General features: G+C 40.7%; 1 protein-coding gene across 1 annotated transcript; it reads right to left on the bottom strand.

Annotated features, from left to right (window-relative positions):
* On the bottom strand, nt 1-13,279 carry CYP4V2 (cytochrome P450 family 4 subfamily V member 2). The gene is made up of 11 exons (XM_079305653.1): nt 12,962-13,279; nt 10,651-10,763; nt 9,986-10,071; nt 8,966-9,156; nt 8,456-8,525; nt 7,397-7,523; nt 4,773-4,964; nt 2,993-3,095; nt 2,523-2,657; nt 2,181-2,360; nt 1-863 (listed from the first exon to the last, which is right to left on the bottom strand). Exons 1-11 carry the CDS (start codon nt 13,173-13,175, stop codon nt 688-690), a joined length of 1,587 nt encoding a protein of 528 aa, XP_079161779.1. The 5' UTR covers nt 13,176-13,279; the 3' UTR covers nt 1-687.
* Nucleotides 13,280-17,584: the final 4,305 nt, after the last annotated feature.

Raw genomic sequence — 17,584 nt, forward strand, 5'->3', positions numbered from 1 at the left:
TTGAGGCATGGTAGAAGTTTATTGTCAAAGTTTGAAATAATATATTGCTTCTGTCATTGTGAAATCCTGTATTTAATTTGCATACTGATGTCTGATTCCTGCTATGCTTATACAGATTAATTATTTTGGTACAGTTTGCTAAAAAATAATTCAGAGCACTCCCTTCTTACAAGCTACTACAAATGTTTACCAAGGAGGAGTGAAATTGTCAGAGATTTTTCCTTGATCTTTACAGAAGCATTCATCACCAAAAAAAAAAGTTGTGCCAAGAAAAAGGATTATCACTTGTATTTTTCAGAACCAAAGAAACCTGAAAACCTTAAAAATACTTGAGACTTCCAGCTACTAGGAAAATGGTATGGTATGTAAACTGATCACTTTATCACAGGCACTGCTGTTGTTATTACCAAAGTTAAAGTTTTTGTGGCACTGTGGCAATTGAATAGCTTCATCTGACCAGATAAGGCAGTAAAATTTGAGTTTTAAATACTTGCATTTCAAAGATTAACATAAAGTTCACAAGTACTATAAAAGTAGAGCAACTAGAGCTATTACTACATCTTTTTTAATAAAAGAGTAACAAATAACTTTAACAAATTGCTGGCTGCCATCAAAATATTTGATTTCAAAATATGTCTCAGCCTAAATAGATTGAAAACTTTTGGAAGTAAACTCTTGAAATTCATTTTATTCTGATCTAGTGTTTGGTCTCCTCTTCAGTTTAATCCAGATGCCTTTATTTGGACGAAGAATCAATTCTCCACATAAACCAAGCTCTTCTGGCTTTTGACATGATTCCACCCAAAAGCGACGCAGGATGAGGGCTAGAAGAGTTTTCTCCTCCATTTGTGCAAAGCGCTGACCTGTGAGTTACAGGGTAGAAAAAAATATAGTTATTGTCAGGTTGCATCAACACCTGCTGAATGTGCATGCTCACAGGACTTAAGAACAGAAGTAGCTTTAGGCCAAAATCAAGTTCATGTGGATACAACTAACACTAGCACTTTACTTGAAAACTTTGGCCTTCTTGGGATAATCCACAGTCTGTCCTCCTTCCCATAGTACACAGAACTCAAACATGGAAACAGTCCACCCTCTATATGGAACTACTACAAAACACAGCCTTGTCATGTATCTTGGATGGACTAGGCAGGGAGGATGGATAGAAGAGCAGAAGATGCAGCACAGGGACTGTGGGGAGAGAAAAATCTCATGGTTCCATATATGTGAGAAGAGCAAAGGAGATGCAACTGCAACACAATGACAGACAGACCTTCCTTCAGTGATCATTAAGCCTCATACACATTCACAACTTCGGTAGCACAGAGAAGAAAGTTCAATTTACAATTGGTGAAGGAGGAAACACGAGAACAGAGAAATGTGAGGTAAACCAAACCAAGTGCCACAATCTAGGCAGTTCACAAAAACTAAAAAATGGAGATGGGACACAAAACGTAGTGTTGAGAACTTTTTATGTTCTCCCCTCTGTATTATATACACGGATGGAAGTCCATACATATGTACACATGATGCACTTTCTGCAATGATACTAATAAACACCTGCACATGTTCCTGCACACTCAGGAACTCAGGATGGATGTTCCCCATCTGCACTTAAAATCAGTGCAGGGAACAGTCTTTTCACATGTTCTACAATATAAACAACACTACCTCTACTTCAAGCACAGATAAATGCCAAGTGTCTCAGTGGCATCTGAGTTCTGGGATGACAAAGAAAACATCAAACCAATGACAGTCTCAGAAATAGGGCAAGAATACATCAATTGCAGACTGCATGCTTTGGAATCCAGCTCAGAACTGGAGAGAGACAGATGAGGTGTTTCCAGAGCAAAGCAGGTGCAGGACATGTCATTCTGCATTGCTGACATTGAGAATCAGAAATTTGGAAGCAATCATGTCCTAACACAGGAACCCAACCACATGTTGCCAGGCTGCACAGCAGTGAGGAAGAAATATCAGCATGACAAACAATGATCCATAGGAAGAGAGGAAATCCCTTGGAAGAAACAAATGGGGCAGCTCAAACACTAGGCATGCAGGGCACACAGAATTCGGGGGTGGGGAGTTAGGAAGAGCACTATACAAACCGTACTCATTGCTGACTCAGTTACCACATTCAAAAGCAGAACATTACAAGGGCTTCCTCTTCAGATACATACCAATGCAGTTCCTGGGACCAGCTGAGAAGGGCACATAAGCATATGGATGCCTTCCCTTACTATTTTCAGGGAGGAATCGCTCAGGCCTGAACTCCTCTGGGTCAGGAAAGATCTCAGGGTCTCTATGCAGGGCATAAGTTAAAACAAGGACATTTGCACCTCTTGGTATCTGATGTCCCTCTAAAGAGAAGAGAGAAAGAGAGAAGAGTCAAAACAAACAAGTGACTTCCTATACACAACAGAACAGTAAAGAATAAAACAATGCTGCCCTTTGCTTGGGAAACATCTCCACTACAGAAATTCTAACACAAGAGAAAGTGGCAAACACAGGACACCACTTACTAATACAGCAATCCTCTCTCAAGGTACGGGCAAACATGGGAACTGAAGGGAAGAGACGAAGAGCTTCTTTCACAACACATTCAAGGTATCGAAGATTCTTCAAATCATCCGTTGTAACAGCACGTTCAGTATTGTCTGTCCAAAAACAAATAGAGGGATGACCAAGACCAAAACTCCCCATCTTTGGCTAAATAAACTCATCCTGGATCACCCCCAGAAACTCTCATCGTGCACCAAGACTACATACAAGAAGGTGTTACAAATATACTGAACATGCATATCTTGCCCCAAAGACATTTTAGTTTTACGCCCTTACAGACCTTCCCACACCCATTCCAACCACCTCTAGCTGCTGAAAGCACCAGAAGGGCCACAAGACATGCTCTTAAATCCCCTTCTACTTCTAGACTTTTAACACATTCCCACTCACAAATGCAGGAAAACTCCAGTGAGGGGGGATGGAAACTTACCAAACACCTCATCCAATTCCTTGTGAACCTTCTTCTGAACTTCTGGATTATGTCCAAGCAAGTACAAGACCCAGTTCATAGCAGCTGCTGTTGTATCATGGCCCTACAGGTACAGATTTACAAAGACATTCACTTCGACTGTATTCCCATGCACCAGTGGGCTTTGTAAATACTTAGGTGTGCAGTTAGCATGAAAAGTGAGGCTTATTAGTCCCATGACCATGAAAAAAACAAGAATCAAGAGTGAATAACTCTATTCAACACTCCAAATAGCAAGACAAAAGGTGATCCATGATCATGCTGACAAAAGGGCAAAGTACTGAAATGACAAATAATAACAAAGTACTGAAATAGCAAAATCCCTCTCTTCTGATTCTCAGGAGCTGTGTGAACTATCTACACAAAGTATCTACACAAAGAACCAGGTGTATATTCATCTTTTTGGTTACTGTCCAGTCAGCATCTGGGGGGAGACAGTGACTATCACTGGAGAGATACCAAGGACACAACTTGTAACCTTTACAAAACTATTTAAAAATGGTCTGATGAGACACAGTACAGTACCCATAGGAGAAAATACTTGTTTTTCTATGGGGAGGATGGAAAAGGAAAGGAGAGGCAAAAGGTGAACCAAAGAAGGCAACAAAACAAAACAAAACCAAAACCCAACAGCAAGCAAAAACAAAAAACAAGAAAAAATAACCAGACAAAAAAAAAAAAACAAACAAAAACAACTCCACCATAGGAAAAAAAGGCAGGAACAAAAAAGGGAAAAATTGACCAAAAAAGCACACTTGTGGTGAAGTTCAGGATGCTGCTGTAGTACAGAAATGGCAAGATGAGAGGAGAGTTTTTCAAGGGTACAACAGTATTAATATGATTCCATGAATTAAGCTCTTCCGAGACAATTCAGGTCCATCTAATGCAAGTGTGTGGAAAACTCATTACAATCTTCAGACCCTCCCTTATGGAATCCGACAAAAAGAAGAGCCTCAAAGATGACCACAGGGATGGGACACCTCTCCCATAAAGACAGGCTGTGAGAGCTGGGTTTGCTCAGCCTGGAGAAGAGAAGGCTCTGGGAAGACCTGACTGTGGCATTTCAGCACTTGGAGAAGACAAAAAAAAAAAAACCAAAAAAAAACAGGGATTGTGACTTCTTACATGAGTAATCATGTAAGTAGTAGGAGAAGAGAGAATGATTTTCACCTAAAAGAGCTGAGATTTAGATTAGATATTAGCAAGAAATCTTTTTACTCTGAGATAAGTGAGGAATATGTTGCCTAGAGAAGTTCTGAGTGATAGGGATGGGGCCCTGGCAACCTAATCTAGTTGATGACATTCCTGCCCATGGCAGGAGGGTTGCAATTAGACAATCTTTAAGGTCCCTTCCAACCCAAGCCATTCTATGACAAGTTTCTACAAGACGAAACACTGACGCACAATGGACAACAGAACCAGAAGACTGTAGCCAATGTAGCAAGGGGAAAATATGTGAGAAGACATGACAAAATGCAAGCCAAAACAGTGAAACTAGAGCTCTCTTCAGTGTTAATGAAATTTGCAACAAAAGGCAAGAGCTCATGGTCCATGTCAGGCATTAAGCTTTCATTTCTCATATGCTCACATAGGCAGGATAAAAGCAACCTCCTGAACTGAGACAAGAGTCAGCACCTGCAAGTTCTGAATATTTGGTATAGAGGAAAAAAAAAAACAAAAAAAAAAATCCCACCAAACAAAACCATCCAAAACAACAACAACAAATTAGTTCCTTGGTTACCTCAAACATAAAAGTATCCACTTCCTCACGAATGTCCCTGTAGCTCAATTTTTTCCCTTCATCATCTGTTGCATTCAGCAGCATGTCTAGGAATGCTTTTCTCTTTCTGGAACCATTTTCTTCAGAGTTGGCATCATTATCATGTTTCTTTTGCTTGGTGTTTTTAAGTTCTTCAGCTTTTTCTGCAATGACCTGAGATTAGAACCATTACACCAGATATGATGAATTCAGCACAAGCCGTCTGCCTCATACAGTTTTGTGCTAACTTATCAAAGCAACATTCATCTGTAGCAGTCTACATGAGCTAGTTTGCTAAGCTGTCATCATTAACTTATGAAATTTAACTGACTTTTTATATTATTAGTGAATTATGACCAACCTCTCTTGCCCCAAGCAATAGAATAAACCTTGAACAGCCTTTATGTGACCAAGAAAATAAATAGCCAAACTACATTAACAACTTGGGGGTCATGAAAAAGTGTAAACATATCCAAAGTATCTGAAACATGCCAATCATGAATGTCAATCATGGCAACAGCATACCAAAAAAATCACCACAGTCTGACCACATTAATCACCAATAACCACTTCTCTATGCCATCTGTGAACTAAGGAAAGATCTCACTCCCAAACTCCAAAAAACTCAGGAAACTGAAGAGAAGCCAGGGCATCCCAGAGCCCTGCATTAAGGCTACATACAGTGTCACTGAACCTGCTACACTAAAGCTTCCCAAATTTTCTCCAGTATGAGAGCAATGACTGGATTTCCCTTTTTTAGGTCAAAGTACAGACCCAGTAGCAGACTTAAGTAAATTTCTTACTATTGCCACTGTTGATGCAAAGCCAAAACAGAACTCTTCAATAAACTGGCATTGCTCTTGAAAATAACCAAATAATTTAAAAGGGTGTAGAGTATGCAATTCTGTTTGGAGGAATCACTGAAGAGAAGAAAAAAATACAGTTCCATACACACATTATTTTCCTCACTGAACATGCATGTGTGTTACATAATGACCCATCCTTCATCTCAGTGCTTGCTGTCAGCACCTACACCAGGTGCAATTATTATTTACGGTCCCTCATAATCTTCTAAGATCTGGCTTCTTATATTCAGTGCACCAGCCCCGCATGGGAATAGTGTAAGTGTTATCTTCGATCTTCTTAAGAGCTTCTTTCATGACTCACTGCTGAAACTTCCAATAAAAGGAAGCAAAAAATCCAACACAGAATCACTGTGGCTTATTATATGTAACCAAAGTTCAAAGATTATTTCCTTTGTGCAGACATTGATACAATGACATCATGGGGTACATGCATAGGGAAAGCAGCCTCTCTGATAACATCCTAATAGTAGATTTGGGAGGGTAAACTTTGGCAAGAATAATACAGGAATTATTTGGTGAGAGAAAGGGCTATTACTTCCACAGTCCAACAAGGTGAGAGAACACTTTATTTTATGCCAAGTGAGTGATGCATGCCTAACGATTTCTGTATCAAAGTGCCTTACTGCTGATGTGGGGACCTGCACATGTTTGCTCCTCTCAGCAGTCCTGTTCTGAATAGGGGAAAATTAATAAAGGCTTCAGTTTCTGAGGACTGAACCCAGTGGCACTACCATGCAGAGCCCTGTGTTTACTGATCCAGACTCGGCAGTGTGCCATTGGAAGTGATCCAGATGTGGAGCTTTTCAGACAGAACAGGAGTTCAATAAATTTCTCTTGTTTGTTTCAGTTGTCAAGGACTGTGGGAGCCCAGAGCGTACCCCTGGCCTCCTTGGGGGTCTCAAAACCCCCCTGGCGAGGGTCTCAAAGACCCCTGAGTGAAACCCAGGTGTCTCTGGTGCTGAATTCAAACCCTTGGGGGAAATTAGCAACACAGAGGGAAGGGAAGCAAGCCACAAAAATTAGTAAAGTGTAAATTAGACTGTTAGAATGTAGATAAATAGACTTTTGGGGATGTTTGTGATAAGGGACACATGGTCAACACGGAGAATTTGGGGCATGGATACTTCTTCCTCCTTCTCCTCTTTGTCATCCATGTTGGGTGGCATGCTGGCACTTTTAGATTGGACGGGGACAAAGCTGGACCGTTTAACAAAGTTGCATTGTATTGGAAAGTTATTATAAGTATCTATGTGTAATTTAGAGTATATAAGATAAGTCCTGCCTTTGCCAGACAGATTCTGCCCTGAACGTCTGGCTGGACAGACTGCTGTTAGCTGGGCAAAGTATTCTTGAGATAAGAAACAATAAACAACCATGAAAACCTCCAAGAACAGCCTCCTGCAGTCTCTCATCAGCAGGCATCAGAAAGAGCTGGGTTCCAGAACACCTGCATGTCCTCCTGAGGTGATCTCAGGTCTAAGGAGACACCTCGGGCTGTGACAAAGGACTTGCAAGTTCTGGCACTCCCTTGGAGTAGTCTACTTCCTCATTTAAATTCAACAGAGACCCTGAAAGGGAGGTCAGCTCTTGTGTTCTTTTCAGGGAATTCCTCAGCATCTCAGTAGAGAGACAGCATATTTAGGAGGCTGAACTTCATCCCCATTCCAAACATATGAGTGCAAAACTGAACCAACAATGAAATTATCATTATAAATAATATTTTTTTAAAAAAGACTATACTGTATCTGTAAAATTGTGAAGGATGCTGAGGTTCCTGTTGTGCTCTCTTCCTTCCTTGAACAATATATATAAAAAATCAGGCCAAAGCCAAGGGCTCATCTGTCGCCGTTGGATTAGATCACCCATCCTAGGAGCAAAACAATTTTATCATGTAACATTATTTTACAAAAAACACCAAATTATAGCACATTTCAAGAACAGAAAAAAGCTTCTATGTACCCTAATGAAGTAGAACTTAAAGTATTGTGTAGGTTTAAACCCATTATTTGAAAGGAAGGCCCTTCACATTTGCATCTTGATTTTACTTATCCCAACATAACCATGTTTTATATCTTTAAGTAATGATCTCTGAGAAAGACAACATATTCTCATTTAGTTGGAATCCTCTTGAAACAGTCCTATTAAATCATCCAGTCCAGTCCCACTTCAGCAAAGCATTGACAGCGTTGTAAAGAATACTTATGACAGGCTCCCAAAATATCTGCCCCAAGAATGCAAACAGTTTCTGAGAGCATTGCGTTACTACTTGAACACCCAGACACCAGACCGACTGTAAAAGTACTTAAAATGTATTTAAAATTAACAATTTGAGACTTCAAGTATGCTCAAACACAAATGGAGTACGCTTGGAAGGGCTGATTATCGTTGCTATTCAGCTCTTGCACATGCTTTAGCAGCAGAGGAGTAATTATTACCAACTTCAAGCACACTTGTGGTACAATTTGGAAAAGGCCAAGGAACCAATAATAATCAAACCCTTCAGATCTATCCCTGTTTTGTATCATACCTGTCTCAACAAGCTCCATCAAAAGCTAGGAGCAAGATCATAGAATCACATATTCATTTCAGTTGGAAAAGACCTTTTAGATCATTGAGTTCAACTCTTAGCCCAGTTAATTGCTACAACACATCCCCAAACACCTCCAGGGTATTTAGTGACTCAGGGTTAGTGTGTTCCAATTCTTTACATTCCTCCCTCTTTGACTTCTTGGTCTTCCTGATACCAGCAGCATTAATTCTAGATCAACTGCAAAGTAACTAAGGAAAATGTGTGTTTACCTGTAGATAGCAGAAACATAGTCGGAATCCTTATTCTTCTGGGCACCCACATTCCTGCCCATTGCTGTTTCTAGGAGGAAAACATCAACATTTCACAAGTGCAAAGTGAAATGCAGTGTACACAGTAAGTTACTGCTGCTCCCAGCTTCTGACTATCACAACATCATCCCTTTGACAAGTGAATACATATATCCCTTTGCAGGGAATGGGCTTTCTTTGTATATCCATGCCCAGGAATCCTGCTCCTCAAGACACCCTTATTTCAGACTGCTACCTCTGTCCTGCCAGTCCCACAAATTCAGCTGCTCAGATGAATGTAGTAAACCCTGGGAAAAAAAGTTAGGAAGGATGGAAATGTATTTAGAAAATATGCAGGGTCATTCCTCTTTAATCATCTTACACAAATATGCAGGGTCATTCTTCTTCAATCACCTTACACAAACTGGCACACTAAACTTATGATCTTCTGCATCATTCACAGTTTTACCTCAATAACTAAATAGGACTTACCACAAATGATATCAAGGGCACACAGAGTGATGTCCATAAAGACATTAAATGGCTCCTTGTCAACATGCTTCTCAAGTTTATTCACCAAAATATTTCCTTGTTCATTCATGACCTCTAGAAAGTCATTCAAGATTGCAAAGTGGAATGTGGGAGTTATCATCTTCCTCCGTGACCGCCACTTGTCTCCGGTGCTGTAAAATTAATGGGGAGAATGAGGGCTAAAAAACTCCAAGGCAAAATAATACCCTCACCATTACAGGAAGTACACAGCAAATACTGCAGCCTGGAAGAGGCAGATACACTGTAGATGTCTCTTCAAGCTGTTCATAGCACTCCACAGAAGGAGAAAATGGAAATATTTCTCACCTCTGCACATTGCTACAGATTACTTACTGCCTTTCTTAAGGCCATGAACCAAACTCAGGATAAAATGTATGCTTCATCCTCTTACATGAACTTGCACTTCCCACACCACATGATCACAGCTGGCCTTTACAACACCATGGTCCTATCATAAAGCATGAGGTATCCACTTCTGAGGGCTCCAAACAAGCAACAATGTTAACCACTAACACAGGACCCTGACCATTTATTCAAAAACTCAGAAGAGGCTCAAAGGTACCAAAGCCACTCTATACTCATATTGCTCTGACTCTTGAAAATCTGCTTAATCCAGACCAATCCTTCCTTTGCCCTTCCAAGACTGGAGGACACCAAACCCCTATACCACTGCTCCCCCTGCTCCTGATTTATGCTCCCACCCAGGCTCACTTTTCATGATCCCCTACTTCATGGCTGAAATGAAGGAAAGGGTGCAGATACTCTCCAATCCTACCCCACAGCATCACCAACCTCAGGCCTATCCTACTGATCTGCAGTATGACCAGCTGAGATAAGCAATGTACACAATCTCTGTTCAGAAATACACACAACATGCCTGCCACCAAGACCTCTTCTTATCATATACCATGCAAGTTTCAAAAAGACAGCAGTGCACCTGCATTTTGTTATACATTATACCTTGTCAGAAGTCCAGTGCCCAGCCACGGATGTAGAAATTTGTACAGGTATGATTTTTCTATATGCTTTGAACTGCTCAGAATAACCTGTCAGAAAAATAAATAGAGAAGAAAAAAAAAATTATATATTAGATGGAGAGAGATTTCTTCACCACTTCTTCAATAAACACTGCAACAGAGAAACAGCACTGTCTTACTAGCTCAAGGACAACCACTGTTGTCAGCAAAACTAATGACTACATTTCATGTCATCAAAACAGGTCCACCAAGTTTTAATGAAGAAGTCTGTCAAAGAGACACTAGTATTGCAACCTGAATTTCATAATGTTTTATCCTTATTTCAATGGTCCCCTCTTCCTCTGTGTCTGCTTGTTTGTTCTGATCTGAGGAGCAGAAGCTTTCACACATGTGAAAACAAAGCTAAAGGAGATGCTTCTTTGGTGCTTTCATTTGCTGGTCATCTTCAGTATTCCTCCCAATCCCCTCTGACTAGGCCTTTTTATATTCCTTTGCTTTACACCTTTGTTTAGCACAAACTCAAAATACCATCCCAAAGGAAACCAGTCCAAGCCTTTTTTAACAAAAATTATGTTGAGATAATAGAAACTAACAGAGTGGTCACTGCTCTGCATGACAGTAGACTAGACAGGAGACCAGCACACCCACCTCCACACTGTCAGGGTGATACAAAATCATGACAGGCACTGGTCCTATCCAAAGTTTGAACAGTGGCCAGCTTCTGAACTCTTCAGCATAATGCTGCAGCTGTTTAAAAAAATCTGGAATAGAAAATCAAAGTAGAGCTTCAACAAGGGGAATTTACAAAATAAGCAAAGCTTCTATAATGAACTCTTTTGCACTACATGCCCTGCAATTTTTATTTTGTTATTAGTTTTAACATGCTGCTGTGACCAAGCAGCATATTTTGCACCTGTGGATTTTGCAATTCAGATTTCCTAATCTCTTCAGGCACAGACTCACAGCACCATTTTGCCACCAGTCAACCTGTCCAGCTGTGAGTTGGACTTCATACCATGAGCTCAGCAACCAAACAAATTCTCCTCCCACATTATTATACAATTATCCAGCCCATGCCTTGTCATTTCAGCTATACAGAAAGCATAGCGGACAGCAGAATCTGTTGGCAAGGGAAGAAGAGTAGATGGTGTTTGATTTGAATCAAAAAGGTCTTTGATACTATCTCATCACAGAGGACAATGAGGTTCATTCTGCAATATTAGAGGTTTGAGAATTGTTCAAGGATTAAATACTTCTTTGCCCTTTCAGAAACAAGCTTAAACAACAAATGACACCTTTACAAGCCTCTGCAGAGTTGAAAATTCAAGGGTTCCCAAATAAAGGAAAAAGAAAAAGAAAATAATGGATGCTCAAATACAGCTTTCCTAGATCTTTCCTAGTCTTACGAAAAGTTTTGACACCTCATCTAACACAATTCAGAATGTCAGATTATTTTGCTATTTTTAAAATATTTTTTCTAACATTGCCATGACTAACATAGCACATTTTCCAGCAATTGTCTAGCAATGTCCATTTTAAAAATCCCCATCGTGTGAAAAGTTATTTTCCTTTCTGAAATAGAACCTTACACTTTTTAAAAGTTTTTTAATGATGAATATTATAAACCACAAACTCCACACATTTTTACATAAATAAACAAGAGCAAAGATGGCTGAACATGGGAGCTATGTGATTCCTGCTAACAAATGAGATTATAGACTGCACAAAATATCAAAGTTCACATCAAATTGCTTTCTGGAAATAGAAGATATGTCACGGTTTGGTTTGGTTTTTTTAAATAGATTTTTTAAAGTGAGGATAAGAAAGAAAATACAAAAAAAAAGATTCATCTCTCAGTCCCGCTCATATAAATATCTGGTGATCCTTCCCAAAGTCAGCTGTAGAAATCTGCTGCCCTCATATCCACCAGAGTTTTGTCTCTTATTTGTACTTAGATGTGGGATCCAGATCTTAGACTGGATCCAGATGAAAGATACAACAGTGCACCTTGTGAACTGAGGCACATATCTCAGCATGGGTCAGCACTGGGCAATTTGTATTCCAATGCTGTACTCACTCTTGAGTTCACCATGCTCCCATGACCCATTAGTCTCTCTTCTGGCACCATACACAGCAGCACAGCCAGCAACACATGTGCACAGAGCAGAGCTGGCATACACAGGCATCACAAACACACACAGAGTGTGGGCCACTGGCGGCAGACACAGCAACGATTTCATACCACAAACTCCTTAAGAAATATGTCCCTTTTAAAAAATGAGTACCAAATGGAAAGGGAACATCGAGCACATTAGTGCTCTCTCATGCACCTGGCAAAAAGGTGGTCTCATTAATCAGTTTAAGAACAAAAAGATTTGCTATTGAGGGATGCATTAAAAATGCATCTTACACATAAATCTAAGTCACAGATGATTCTGGAAGTGAGCCAAGGTAAAAGCAACTTGGCATGCTAAAGTCCCTTGCATGTGCCTGTTTGGGGGAAGGTAATTGTTTCAAGTCTTGTTTGGAGCAGAAAAAAAGTCATGAGAACATAGTGTTTAACTTTGTGTAACAGCACTTCCTGCAAGAGCCCACAGCACGCCTCCCTCCCACCAAAACACATTCCACAGCACTCATGATGCTCCACCCTATCAACAACTTAACGGTCTGAGCCCCGCAGTAGCTGCTGTCAGATTTAACCTCTAGTTAGTCTTTGATACCAATAATAATGCCACATTTATGCAGTTTTATCCTTTCCTCTTGACTGCCCATAGCTCACACTGTTCCCCTCTGCAGATTGCCTAGAGAGATCTAAAGGCAACAGCACATCCTCTGATACCCCACTCCCCTTCCCCAGCCACAGCTCAGCCCATAAGCACCTCGCCACCACTGGCTCCTCCAGCAAACCCCAGGCAGTGCAGGGACCTCACAGCTGGGCTGCAGTGTGAGCTGGCATTACCTTCTCCTTTCCTCTCCAAGAGCAGGGCATTTCCCAGCACAGGATAGCAGGGGCTGATACCCGGGATCGAGGTCATCATCCGCCATCGCCTCCAGTATTCCAGCAGGGAGGGCAGGGACCACACAGTCACAATTGTCAAAACCACAGCAACAACCCCAGCTCCCCAGGGCAGCAGCTGGTGTCGCCCTGAGAATGCTTCCACCACCTCCATCATCACCTCTCAGCCTCCTGCTCTGAGCCTGGATCCCTGGTGCGAAGCTGGTGCCGCCTGTACTCAGCACTGCAGTTGCAGCGAGCCAAGTGTGCAGAAAAGCTGGCCAGAAGAGCAGAAGGCGGAGCTACCACAAAGGCACTGGCGTAGCTGCTTGCCAGGAAAATAATCACAGTTTAAAAAGCTCATAGGGAGAGGACCGCCTGCTAGCATTTCCGGGTGGCAGGCAAGCCAGAGGGAGCCGTGAGGAACTGCTTTCCTGCCCTCCAAGTGAAGAGTGAGAACCTTCTTTGCAGGCCCATGCAATACCTCAGAAGGAAAAAACAAAGCACCATCAAGAGAAAAAAAACACCTTTTTGCTGATTTGGGACAGATGAGTTATCTAAATGTCATTGTTAGAACCCTAAAAACTGAGAATTTTAGCCTTTCTCTGCTGACAGGCATTGACCCCAAAAAAACCACTACTTTTGACCTAAGACCATAGAGGAGGCTTCCAAGATTAAATGATAAAACTAAGATTATGAGTGTGTAGTTTGAATAGAATTGCGTAATATCACATGGTGGAAAATTTAAAGTTTAAGGTTTTAGAATATAATAATAAAGTATAATAATAAGTATAAAGTATAAGTATAAAACAAAATAGAAGTTTTAGGGCAGAAGTTTGTCCTTCTCCACTTTCTTCTTCATGGGTCAAAGTAATTTTGTTTTAGATAGAAAAGTCAGCATTGCAGACCACAAGTGGTTGGTTACTAAGTTAAAAATAAAAAAAATTTAGATATCATTTTTTAATTAAGAGTTAACCCTTAAAAGGCCTTGTAAAAAATAAATACATCTCCATTTTTAGCTTGTTAGCTTAAGGTTCTGTAGAACTCACAGTTTATAAAAATGTAATATAAATAAAAATTAATAAACATCCAAGTCCAAACAAGAAATACTGTCTCGTACATTTAATCCCAGCCCCAGCAAAAAGAAAGTAAAACACAATGCATCATCTTTGTCAATCTGTTCTCAGTTGCTCAACACCATTTTTCCATAAAGAACTGCTCCAGTGCTGTCCAACATGATGATGGAAGGCCAGTTGGAGATACCTTTTCCCAGTTGGGTTAATGGCTTCAAGGAGTTACAAAAACCAAAGCCCATAAAGACCTGATCAACAGCAGCACTGCAAAGCACACTGGTGCTTATCAGCTCAAATGGTCTTTACTGATCTCTCACTGTTGAAATGCTCAGGCACAGGCTAAAGGGTGCCAGTAAAACAACTGGCAGCACCAACATCTGTGCCCCAACTTGCAAAGTAGTAACACAATAGGGTAGACACAGGGTAGACCAAACCCACCATATGCACTGCTGCCCCTCCTGCCTCAGGAGGATCTGCTGCAAGGCTACTGAGCAGGGCTGTTTCTCAAAGTGGGCCTTTTGATCAAACAGAATTTTGGTAGAGGCAGCATGGGTCACAGCCAATTCACAAAACTTCACCCCCCAAATAAAGCACAAATAGAATTTATGGCCATAGTCACATTTATCCTCTTTGCTTTGTATCAAAATTGACTGCACAAGCATTTTTGGCAAATCAACAAACAGCATAAACAAAACAACTAAGCTAAAAAACACAAACAGAAAGCTCAGAAGTTAAGTAAGTTTTCTGTGACCCTTGGCATCAGATGGGGGTAAATTTTGACACTTTGTTCTTGCAATCTCCCAGCAGAGACTTTATCATAAATGCTGACTATTCTATTTTCTGCACAGTAAACAGCTGGAAATGAACTTTGTTACTCTTGCTGTTGTTTGTAATAGTTTGTCACAGAAAGCAGCAGGTATATACCCAGTCTTGCAAACACATAGGCAAGTTACACAATGATCAGTCCTCCCTCCTGTTCAGGTGATATCTTAGGAAGGAAGCAAGAACACAGGATGAAGAGACTCACCTTTTGTCTTTTAAACGTGGAGATCAGCTGAATAATTGTACTCTCATGTTTACAAAAGGTATTGAAGTTTATTGCCTTCATTGGACCAATAATTAGATGAAGTGACTATTTGTGCTTCTGAGTCAAAAAATCTGTACTTCTAACTGCTGATTACTCCTTCTACAAGAAAAGAAAATAAACACTGAAAACAAAAATAAAACTTGTGAAACAGCAAGGAGAACGTGGAAAGACATTAAGAAAGTGGTAGGAAACACTGTAAAGCAAATATTGCAACATCGTGCCAGTAGCTGGCAATGGTGATGATGTTAATAAAAGGCAGCAGAAACATGGGAATGAGCCATAGAAGGTATATACCCAAGAAATAAGAGGTCTAGTATCTTTATTATGTCACCAAGACTTGGAATCATAACAAAATTTGGAGGATGTTCTGTAGGAAATGAGTCTTCTACGAGATTGTGATCAGCATTTCCTTTTTACACAGAGAGCTATTTTTTCAGTATTGAATTTTCAGTGGAGCACTCCACTTGTTAGTGAATCTTTTGCTTGTATAAATGCTTGTAACAGGGCAAACCTGCTCTTATTCAGCCTCCTGCCTGAGTGAAAGCCTATCTACCTGAGCTGATAGAAGACAGCTGTGTCAGCCAAGAGACAATGACAACACAGGCTTCTGCTGCTTCCTAGAATGCAGCTTGGATTCTTCAATAAGAAAAACTAATAAAACCATTATTAACAGCAAGAAAACAAAACAAAACAAAGCAGAAAAAAAGCAAAGTCTAAAGTGGATCTGATACAACAGTAGGACAATAAAGAAGTACAACTAATTTTGAAAACTGTTTTTTCTTTAAAAAAGGTTTTCTTAGTAAAAGCTTCTCCCATTCTAAACACATGCCATCGCAACATGATTAGCCTTTATGCAGTAAGCTACTTGGAAACAAACAGGCTATTTGCAGTCCACAATAGCCATCACCTAGACAAAGAAAATATAACACAGTATGTCTTCATTTCAAAAGATATCATCGACTAGACAGCTGGAGAGCTCAGAGATCTCCCCAGTCCTCAGAGAGGAATTTTAGGGCTTAATACTAAATTTCATGCCCAAACTAGGCTACTATAGTTTCATGCCCAAAATGTAGGCTTCCAAGAACAAATCCTGAGGAAGACCCCAGATTCAAATCCTTCTGTGGACCCCTTCTCACACAGGTAAAGGAGGTTAACAGCATTCGTGAGACAGAGACCACAGCTGTTTTTCAGAGACAGATCCATTGGTTTGTTGCCAGCTCCATCAAGTGAACCTTGCTTGGTTTCTGCAACCTACTGTTCACTGTACAGCAGCAACTGCTTTGCTCCACAGCCATCACTAGGGATCCTTCACTTCAGGATATTTTGCATTAATGAATTTTCTCCAACAGAATACAAAAGCCTGCCTCCTGAGAAACCATAATCTTCCCTACAAGGATAACAACATGCCTAATTGACACCACCATTCACACGCCAGAACACAGACTATTGTAAAGCAATTCTGCTAAGGCGTCGTTGATGTTGGCATAACTAACAGACAACACTAAGTAGTTACCGAAGCACCACACCTATATCTATTCATCAATGTGTCAAGGGAAGCGCACATTCCCAGGCTGGATGATCACAACTCCAAGGACACTAGTGAAGATACCGCCCACTTCTCTGTGATTTGGCTAGATTGTACAGGGACTCCTCCTTGCTAAACTCCAGCAAGTTTAAAGAAAGCATTTAACAGCATGCAACACACTACATGAAGTGAGCCAGAGGTCATGAAGAATGAATAAACAGGGCAGTTTAACACCAGGAAAAAACTTGAGGATTACAGAAACACAGCACTGCAAATATGCAGCCTGCATTTTTGCAGCATGGAAGACTTCGCTTGCACTAGGAAGTTCTTTGTCCACATTTGATGTGCCTGCACATAACACAGTGATATCTGTACAGCCCCTTAGAAGCTGTGATGGGTTAGCTTTGGCCAGCAGACACCCACTCATTCACCCCCTTCCCTCAACAAGATGCAAAAGCTCATGTGCCAAAATAGACTGGAAGATGGCTTATAGGTTACCATCACGGGCAAAACAGACCCAACTTGGGAAATTCAATTCAATTTAATTTATAAACAATTAAAAACAGATAGTGACAAAGCTAGAAACAAAGAAAAAATCTTCCTCTCTGTTGCTCCCTCCTCATTCTTTTCTCCTGCTCCAGCATGGCTTCTCCACATGCTGCTGAGCAATCTCTGTTCTGGAGCCTGGAGCACTGCCTCCTTCTCCTTCAACAACCTTGGTGTTTGCGCTGCTGTTTCCCTCTCTTTTCCCTCCCCACACTCCTCTGTTTAGCATTTTTTTGAACACTTATAAATACTTTTTCTCAGACATGCCACTGAGCTCAGCTATGTCCTGCAGTGGAGTCAGAGTGAAGCCAGGAGGAACTTTGTGCTACTCTCTAGCCTTTTTTCAGAGAGGCCAC

The sequence above is a fragment of the Erithacus rubecula genome, assembly GCF_903797595.1.
Source record: "Erithacus rubecula genome assembly, chromosome: 5".
Classification (NCBI taxonomy): domain Eukaryota; kingdom Metazoa; phylum Chordata; class Aves; order Passeriformes; family Muscicapidae; genus Erithacus; species Erithacus rubecula.